Below are 10,109 nucleotides of genomic sequence, written 5' to 3' on the forward strand. Positions count from 1 at the left end.
TCCTTCACGAATCTCTTTGAAGGAAACCGTTGAAGATGAGAAAAAAATAAAGTACATCAAAATAGAGATGAGAATAAAAAAGAAATAAAATAAAAAGAATATGATCAGAGATAGTCTAAGAATTCAAGAAACGTACATGCTCTGAGTAGTCAACGAATTCAAAATTTCCTTCTTGATTTTAAATAATTTCCACCAAAAAAATGCCCACACAAATTTTCCATCCCGATTTTCAGTAATTTTCACCTCTGTTAAAAAGTTTCCACAATTGAAAAGTTTTCCATCTTGATTTTGAATAATTTCCACCTAAAAATGCCACAACAATTTTCCATCTCTATTTAAGTAATTTCCACCTGAATTCAATCTTTTTCATATTGATCTCGAATAATATCCACCTCAGTTCAAAAAAAAATCGTCAATTCAAAAGTTTTCATCTTGATTTGAATAATATCCACCTCAATTAAAAAATTCATCTCGATCTTTAATAATATTTACCCCAGTTCAAAAACTTGCTCAAATCAACATTTTCCATCAGATTTTGAATAATTTCAACCTAAAAATTCCATAAATTTCATCTTGATTTTGAATAATTTCCACCTCAATTCAGGTAATTTTGGAAGCATGAGCCGAAAGAGGCGCAGAATACGTTGGTCAATCCTCCACCTGCCGGGTTGCATTCAGCGATATTTATCAATCCTCCATCTGTACGAGAGAGAGAGAGAGAGAGAGAGAGGAGTTTTCTGATTGGTTTTGTGGACTGAAGCAACGCAGCAGCTTCTCTCTGATGAGACGGTTGACTGAAGGAAGAAGAAGCACCAGTGTGGGCCAAGCATTCTTGGTTATTCCTATAAACAGGGAGGGCGTATTATAGTTTCGCCAAGGTAACAGCGAGAGCGAGCTAGGCAGCTAAAGGATCATGTCTCCACCGGTGAAGCTGATCGGCTTTTTCGGCAGCCCATACGCGCACCGCGCCGAGGCGGCCCTGTGCCTCAAGGGCGTGCCTTACGAGCTGATCCTAGAAGACCTCCTGCGCAGCAAGAGCGAGCTGCTGCTCACGCACAACCCCGTCCACAAGAAGGTGCCCGTGCTCCTCCACGGCGACCGGGCCGTCTGCGAGTCCCTCGTCATCGTCGAGTATGTCGACGAGGCATTCGACGGGCCGCCACTCCTGCCGACCGACCCCTACGACCGTGCCATGGCTCGTTTCTGGGTTAACTTCATTGAAAATAAGGTACTCATTCTCGTTGTTTAATTAGAAGCAGCTTCATATGCAATCTCAACATTTGCTAGTTTTACTGATCGAACACTGCTCAACAGTTCACCAAGCCGTTCTGGGCACCGCATTGGATAGAGGCCGGCGAGGCGCGGGAGGGGTTCGTGAAGGAGGCCAAAGAGTACCTGGCGCTTCTAGAGGCACAACTCGGGGGGAAGAGGTTCTTCGGTGGTGACACCGTCGGCTACCTCGACATAGCTGCATCTGCGTTAGCTCCCTGGCGCAGCGTGATTGAGGAGGTGACTGGAGTGAGCTTGCTGAACGACGACGAGTACCCTGCGCTATGCCGGTGGGCCAAGGAATACAATTCCAACGAAGCTTTGAAGCCGTGCCTGCCGGACAGAGACCAACTCCTCGCCTACTTCACTAAGAACAAGGAGATGTACCAAAATGGCGTCAAAGCAATGTTGCAGCTGTAATTAATTAGGTGCAAGAATACGTCTTTGCGCGTGGATCGCATATGGCGTATGCCATCGTGCTAAGTAACCGTTGTGCAACCATATGTCCTTTTGTGCTAAGTAACCATTGTGCAACTATATTGTCTGATGTGTAGATTCTCATGACACCAGACCGTTGTGCTGATCATCCTTGGCCTTCGCACGGGTAGTTAAGACAGGGTCATCCACCTCTTCTGCTCTGTGATGCCCAACCATCGTTTCGTTGTGCTCTCTGTTTGAGCCTGGCCTTTGCGCCGTTGTGCTGATTCACACCCGGCCGCTCGTCTCTGTGCCTGTCGTTGTGCCGCCGCCGCTAGTTGTTACTACACCTTGCTCAGCTTGACTTCTTACTTGCTCTTTGGAAGCAAAAGTCAGGGAGCCTCTTATAGTGCCGCTATCGTGCCATGTAGGTCATAGTTGTGCTGGGCCATCGCGCCGTGAGATGCTGAAGCTGACACTCTGGACGTGTCATTGAAGCCAGTGCTCTGGCCGCGCCATTGAAACTAACGTTCTGGCCGTATCGTTGAAGCCAGTGCTCTGGCCGTTCCGCTGAAGTGGTGCGCTCTAACCGCGATGATGGATTGGCATGGCCGTGTTCTATTGACTAGCCGATGTGCAATCAGTTCAATGTTGCAGTTCATTTCTTTGTTATCAGTTCGTGTGGCTAATTTGCCCCTCGTCTGGACAGGCTTAAAAGCGGGGTTTTTTCTGAAAAAATCTAGAAGTTATTCAAGCGACTGGCTTTTGGTCCCGGTTTCTGATGTCTTTTACCTAACTGAGGAAACGACTGTAGCTGAAATGAACTAAAAGCTGAGAAGTAGGCTGAGATGAGCTTTTTTTGGCTTTTGGTGTGCTGAGAAGCTAAAAATTTATTGTAAAAACTAACAACTAAAATTTAACAGCCACAACCACTTTCTCAGCTAACCAAAAGCTTTGAAGCCACAGCCTATCCAAACAGGATCATGATATTACTCCCTATCAGTACCTCCTCCCTATTATCGGCCCAGACATTTATGCTCTTGCTAGTACAAATGATGTGATTTTCACTATTTATGCGTACCCGGTCTTGCAGAGATGGGTTCAGGTTGGTTGGATTGGGCATGTTGCTTCACGAGGCACGATTGGTTAGCGCTTCGTTTATCACAAGTTGTTATTGTCTGTCTTGCTATAGCTCTTATGTTATTGGCTTCCTTCTGGTAAGCTGATATAAGGGTGCAATCTGTGTTGTTGCTAGTTGGGTTATACTACTGCTACGGGAGATGATTTATATCTTCCCTCTTTGTTATTTTTGAGCCTTGATGCTATCTTACTGCATAAATGCAAGACCTTTGTGGCTGATGCCTTCGTGGCTCATTGTGATCACCCTGCCTTTGTGGCCACCGCCTGTGTGGCTTACTTTGTGATGAGCCCTCGTGATGTCTTATTGCAGAGAATGTGTGCCTTTGCGGTACGAACCTTTATGGCCCACTGTGATCACCCTCCTATGTGGCCGACAACCCTTGTGGCTTGTCGCTTGTTGCCTTCAGTCAATCGATGAGGACGAGTCCGAGGCTTGAGGGAGCTAGTGAGCTAAGCATGATGCTAAGCTCCTGGTCGCGGCCAAGCTGCTATTACTAGTAGAAGTAATGTGTCATGTCGTGTCCCTAATTCACCTCTACTACTTACACTATTCTGTGGTCCGATACGAGATCGATGATGACCCGGGATACATAAACAGTCCAAAAAGCAATGCTAGATTGTTATCCGGTCTTTTTTTATTCATAATGCTTACTTTGTTTGGTCTTTGTTGCATGTGACTACAGCCTTGCAGATTTGAAGATGGCCTTGATATGACGACCACTAGTGCAGCTTAATCGGAAGTAGCCCGAAGATGGGCGTAATTAACCGGAGGCGTTTCACGAAGCCCCAGGAACTAAGACAAAGCAATCGCCAAATTGTTAAGATAATCAGATAGCGTGTGCGTTGTGGAGTAACATGTTTTGATAAAAGAAGTTGTACTTTTGAATTCGGTATGAATGAATAAAGTTTACATGTTTCCGTTACATTGTCCTTCCGTCTTTCGTATTTATTGGCACACCCGCAAATATTATATTCAAAGTTAAATATATTCAACGCGAGTTTCTTGGATCTGAGAAATAGCTAAACAGTGGTAGACGATGCAGAAGGGAGACGATGGCGGTGGATTGAAGGTCCTATGGTGCGGGTGAGGAAGAGGGAGGGGGGAGGGGAGCAAGAGAAGGTAGAGGAGCTTAGGGAGGTCAAGGTGGCACTCATCGAGGCAAGAGGGTGGCGATCCATTGCTGTAGTGAGGAAATCATCAGTGGCGGAGGCTCGGCTCCTCCACCGAAACACCGAGAGAGGGAGGGAGAGAGAGAGACAGAGAGAGTGTGTGTGTGTGTAGAGAAGATAGCGATGGGGTGGAAGAAGAGCTCGACTCAGCTTAAATAGGCGGTGCAAAGTGGTTGGGAGGAAAATATCTCGGTTATGGCCATCATGACGATATAGGCGGCATGAGAGCTCGACCGGGGTTTGTGGGTCACTGGTCAAAAGGCGACGTGGTGGATGAGACACAACGACTGGCTTCTAGGCATGCTGATGAAGCCATGATGCGAGTCAGGTGTGGCTACTGGGAGCTCTACATGGTGAAGCAACGAGGCAAAAGGATGGGACTATGGAATATCGGCAGGAGAGGACAGGAGAGGGAGTAGATTGGGATGGAAGAGAGTGGAAGGAGATAGACGACCGCACAAGCCCACTTGTTAGCGATGGGGCGTGTCTCCATGCCATGTCTAGACGCTAATGGCCGGACATAGTTTAAATTTGTTGTAAATTTAAAAAGTTCAAAGCTTTAATGATTTTAAAATTGACCTGAAACATAGGGTGTTGACACTGCGCGATGTCATATTGCCTCTAACTTGACATCTTCCGTCTTTCAAAGAAAGAAACACTCTTCTCTACTCGGCTTCAAAGGGGAAAAGTTGCATGCCCAAAGAGGCAATCATCAAGTGTTGGTGGATCTCTGACATTGCGCATCATCAATATACCTCTTGGCAACACGTTGCTCAATTCGTCCTCCTGTGGAATGCTACTCGATGGGTAAGCCTATAGGAGCAAATACAAGATGATATCTCTTGGAAGCTTTCGAAGAGTGGTGAATACTCAACCTACATAGTGCAGTTCTAGGGCTCCACGAACCTGAACTATGTATCACTCTTCTAGATAGCATTGGCATCTCCGAAATTCAAATTCTTCTTCTGGTTGGCAAATCAGAATAGACTTTGGAACATGGATCGACTTGCCAGGATAGGTTGGCCATGCGTGGTAGATTGTGCCCTTTGCAGGAGCAACCTAGAATCCTGTTTCCATCTCTTCGTTGAGTGTAGATACTCACAACGTGTTTGGCATTTGATCGCTCTCAGGATCTCTCAGTCGGTAGTTGGTCCAACATCATGGCCACCCTCATCTTCCACTCGTGACGGTGGACTTCGCTGGACCACAACCCCAACACCCCGCGAAAGGGACTCAAATAGCTCATCATCTTAGTTTGTTGGGAGCTATGCAAAGAGAGAAATAGGAGGATCTTTGAATGGAAGGAACAATGGTCAAGTCAGACTGCACAATTGATTAAGGATGAGGCTTCTATCTAGGTCTTTGCCTGAGCGCACTATCTTAGACGTCTGATTTTGCGAGAATAGATCTTAACAATCACGAACCCATATGCTTTTAACGGCTTTTTAGGATCCTCTCTTGTTGTAAATATTTTATACTCAGCTCGTCGGGCGTTCTACTTCCGGTTAATACCCCGGCTGGTTTAAAAAAAAGGAAAGAAATGCTTACTAGGTATGACGCGTACGGTGCACTGCAATCATACAACGTACCTATCCCATCCCCCATCATATGAAAAGTAAACTTAGTTTGACGGAAGCAAATTTTATATAGGATCCTGTTCAGAAAGACCCTCGTGGGATCTCATCCACCTTATCTATCATGTGATTTAATGGCTGAGCTGAAAATAAGAAGAAAAAAATAAATACCTGACAGAAGAAATAATCTTTTATAAAACAGATCCTATAAATTTTGCTTCCTAGTTTAACCGAAACCACTCCTTCCGTTGACTCCTCGGGCATCTAATATTAGTTTTATGAAGCTTTCTACGAAGCGTAACTGACCCCTATCAATCCGAGAGTAGTATAAGCGAAGTAGCAGCGACCTGCAGCCTCGGCAGAGGGAAGAGCGCAGAGCACAGAGCGATGGGCACCATCGAGGCCGAGCTACCCGTTGCCGATCCAGACCAAGCCCGGTTGCACCAGCTGGGATACAAGCAGGAGCTCAAGCGCGGCCTCTCGTAAGTGCTTCGATCGATTCCCATGCACCTGCATGCGATCTCTTCGTCCTTTTCCGCTTCATTCCGCTGTACACATGCATGAATGTAGGGTTCTTTCCAACTTCGCCTTCTCGTTCTCCATCATCTCCGTGCTGACGGGCGTGACGATGACGTACAACACGGGGCTCCGGTACGGCGGGCCGGTGTCCATGACGCTGGGGTGGCTCGTGGTGGCGGCCTTCAACGGCTGCGTCGCCCTGTCCATGGCGGAGATCTGCTCGGCGTACCCGACCTCCGGCGGGCTGTACTACTGGAGCGCCATGCTCGCCGGCAAAGAGTGGGCTTCCCTTGCTTCCTGGGTCACCGGATGGTACGTGCGTCTTTGGGTCTTTGCATTCAACCTTAATTTCTTTCATGTCAAAGAGATCTGACCGAGTCGGACCTGTCACATCCAATGGCGGAGGAACCGTGAGCTTTCACTAACAAGTAGTGCTCTGCTGTCTAAAGGATTAGAAGATAGCTTTTCTCAGCTAAATACTCACTGACATTGGCCCTGTCCGGGCTCCCTAAGATGGCTGGTTCCGTCACTGGTCACATCTCAATTTTGTGTTTGTAGTTCGCTCAGAAATATATATTCCCAATCCACGATCTTGTGCCCAGTATAGGAAATGTACAATCAGACAATGTTTCTGCTTCAATTCTGTTATTACTTTCATAATAACGCCAAAATTAAGCCACTTTCCCGATCTCTTCTGTCCGGTTTTACAGGTTCAACATCGTGGGACAGGTACGACCGAGCTTCACAGCATCCATGACACCATGAGTACACGCATGGACATTAAAGTATTATATTTCCGCAATTTTAATTTGTATGGCTGCTGCGATCTATGCTAGCTAGTATATTATACTTAGTCATGCTTGGACTGTCATCTGGCTGCTAGTGGCATCCTGGCACATGGGATTTAGTGGCAGTCATCTTTGCTACAAATTTTTAATCATCTGCAATTTCTCGCCTTAGTGGCATCCTGGCACGTGAACTTTGCTACTAATTGTTAATCATCTGCAATTTCTCGCCTTAGTGGCATCCTGGCACGTGGGATTTGTGGCAGTCAACTTTGCTACTAATTTTAATCATCTGCAAATTTCTTGCCTCTCAATCACCTAAACCTATAACTACATAGCCAAAAATTTCAATATTAAGTGATCTTGTAGATGTTGATCCGATGGTTAAAAATGTGATTAAAAAAGTAACAAAATTCATTCACTCGAAAATTAGGCACATGAGCGGCAGGAAACTAGATTTTTTTTTTTTAATAATGGAAACGATTATTTCAGCCTCTGCATCCATGATGCACATAGCCGTTGCAAGAAACTAGATTACCAAAAGCATTAATCACGTCTCTGACTGGCACTTAACCTTCTTAATTAAACTGTCCCACACAGTGGGCTGGTACCACGAGCATAGACTTCGCGTTGGCGCAGCTTGTCCAAGTGATCATCCTGCTCGGCACCGGGGGACTCAACGGCGGCGGCTACATGGCCTCCAAGTACGTCGTGCTGGCCATCTACGCTGCCATCCTGATCACACACGGGCTAATCAACTGCCTCCCTATCCAGTGGTTGGCATGGTTTGGCCAATTCGGAGCATTCTGGAATGTCGCAGGTATACATATCCTTCTCACCAATTTCTGCAGGATTTGAAGTTTGAATATATACTTCGACCATTCTCCACTGCATAAATGTGACTGGATAGATCCTCGTTACATACATGTACATTGTTGGTGTGTTAACCGGATGGATGTATGCATGGTAGGTGTACTTGCTCTGGTGATCTTGATTCCAGCGGTTGCTATGGAGAGGGCGAGCGTGGGGTTTATCTTCACCCATTTCAACACAGACAATGGCATGGGGATCCACAACAAGGTCTATATTTTAGCTGTGGGGTTGCTAATGAGTCAGTATTCTGTCCTCGGCTACGACGCATCTGCTCACATGGTAAATTGTTTAGCTACATATTCGAAAGCTAGTTTGGTCCACCAATACTAAAAAAAATAACACATCAAACTCATCAAGTCACACGACTGGAGTTTGCAATTGATCTCTCTATTTACAAGTGCAGACGGAGGAGACGAAGAACGCAGACTGGAGTGGGCCAATGGGGATCGTCACTTCCGTTGCTCTTTCAAGCATTTTCGGATGGATTTATCTTGTGGCTTTGACATCCGTAGTGACGGACATTCCGTACCTCCTAGATCCCGGCAACGATGCCGGTGGGCACGCCATTGCTCAAGCCATGTATATCACCTTCCTTAGGAGGTACGGCAGCGGCGTTGGAGGAATCGTCTGCTTGGGAATCGTCGCAGCCGCCACCTTCCTTTGCGGTACCGCGTGCGTTACTAGCAACTCAAGGTGCATGCTAACAATCACTTCCTCCTTTATTTTTTATTTGTTTTTATATGTTTGAAGCTATTAAGATTAGCTATACTAAAATTGTATTACTTTGTTGGCACATATAAATGATCGGATAAAATTACAATTTTATTAGTATATATTGATATAAAGTCATCAAAAGTACTCTCTTGGTTCTTCTTCCTTTGACATCGATCCTAGCTAGAATTATTGCCATCAAACTTTATAAAACCTGACCATTATTATGTTTAAAACCACCGTGAAAATTTACAGCACTAGATTTGGCTCTGAAAATACTTTCATAAGAATATAATTTCGGTAGTATTTATTGATATAAAAAAGAAACGAATTAAAAGGAGTAGTAGTGAAATTTAGGGTTCCCAGGGACAGTTAAAGATTAATTACAACAAATAAAAATCAGAGGGACTTATAAAGCTTTGTGTCTAATGTTATTCTCTCATCGTTAAGTTGGTATGGGTAGTCTCTAAGATAGCAAAGAGCCTAACTAAGCTGCTACAAGTACATTCAGGATGGGGTATGCCTTCTCCAGGGACGGGGCGATGCCGTTCTCGCATGTCTGGCACCGGGTGAACAAGCAGGAGGTGCCCTTCAACGTCGTTTGGCTCTCCGTGTCAGTGGCGTTCGTCATGGCCCTCACGGTGCGTGGTCTCATGCATATCTGAGCTTGCATGCAGTACACGTGGCAGTGGCATAAGTCATACTAATTCTCTTCCTGACAGTCGCTGGGGAGCCAGGTGGCGTTCCAGGCAATGCTGTCCATAGCGACTATTGGGATATACATCTCCTACGGGCTGCCGATCTTCTTCCGTGTGACCACGGCCCGGAAATCGTTCGTTCCGGGGCCGTTTCACCTAGGAAAATATGGCGCCGCCATTGGCTGGGTCGGCGTTGCCTGGGTGGCCCTCGTCACCGTGCTCTTCTCCTTGCCCGTGGCGTACCCCATCGAGGAGGGCAATTTCAACTACACGCCGGTCGCCGTCGGGGGCGTGCTGTTGCTGAGCGTCGGGGCGTGGGTGCTCCACGCTCGGTTCTGGTTTGAAGGGCCCGTCACGAACGTTGACAGCGAAGTGCTCTCGAGGCTCGGATGAGCTCTGTCTCATGCTTTGCAGTTGTAATCTTGTCATCATGCGCGGTGGCAATGTACGAGTGTGTGCGCTATGGCCGGTTTTTCTTTTGTCCTTGATGTAATTTTTATGCCTTTTTTTGTTGCAATTTCTTCCAAAGTTGCTTATCAAAATCTTACAATGCCCTAAATCGGATTTAGATAGTCCATTTCACTTCCAAAGTTGCAAAGTCTCCTCTCTAGAAAAGGCTCTTCCCACACTTATTCGTGATAGATATTTTCTTACATCAACACTATTAAATTAGATATTTGGACTTAATTGTTTGTATGACACTAATCTAGTGTTCCTGGACTTATGGTGTGTGGCTGTTTACTATTAAGATTCTTGATGCTTTAACTCCCGTTTCTGTTTTATAAGATCATTATTCACGGGCGTACTAGTAGCTAACAGTATTAGCTAGCTGTACTGCTACGTTGTAAGTTCTGCTCTCTGTGTGTAATGCTTCCTTCCTAGTTTCAGTAAAGATAAAGAGTGATGTGTCTAGTCTTCAAAAGCTTTAAATTACATTCCACGCTTCCTGTATG

General features: G+C 45.8%; 2 protein-coding genes across 2 annotated transcripts; both read left to right on the forward strand.

Annotated features, from left to right (window-relative positions):
- The first annotated feature begins 862 nt into the window (after window positions 1–862).
- LOC133891005 (probable glutathione S-transferase) lies at window positions 863–1,806 on the forward strand. The gene is made up of 2 exons (XM_062331686.1): window positions 863–1,228; window positions 1,315–1,806. The coding sequence occupies exons 1-2, from the start codon at window positions 914–916 to the stop codon at window positions 1,687–1,689; spliced, it is 690 nt and encodes a 229-aa protein (XP_062187670.1). The 5' UTR covers window positions 863–913; the 3' UTR covers window positions 1,690–1,806.
- Window positions 1,807–5,863: 4,057 nt separating this feature from the next.
- Window positions 5,864–9,698, forward strand: LOC133928522 (amino-acid permease BAT1 homolog). Its single transcript, XM_062374879.1, has 8 exons — window positions 5,864–6,052; window positions 6,141–6,401; window positions 6,800–6,818; window positions 7,475–7,694; window positions 7,845–8,026; window positions 8,151–8,440; window positions 8,970–9,099; window positions 9,181–9,698. The coding sequence occupies exons 1-8, from the start codon at window positions 5,958–5,960 to the stop codon at window positions 9,547–9,549; spliced, it is 1,566 nt and encodes a 521-aa protein (XP_062230863.1). The 5' UTR covers window positions 5,864–5,957; the 3' UTR covers window positions 9,550–9,698.
- Window positions 9,699–10,109: the final 411 nt, after the last annotated feature.

This window comes from Phragmites australis, chromosome 1 (genome assembly GCF_958298935.1).
Source record: "Phragmites australis chromosome 1, lpPhrAust1.1, whole genome shotgun sequence".
Taxonomy (NCBI): domain Eukaryota; kingdom Viridiplantae; phylum Streptophyta; class Magnoliopsida; order Poales; family Poaceae; genus Phragmites; species Phragmites australis.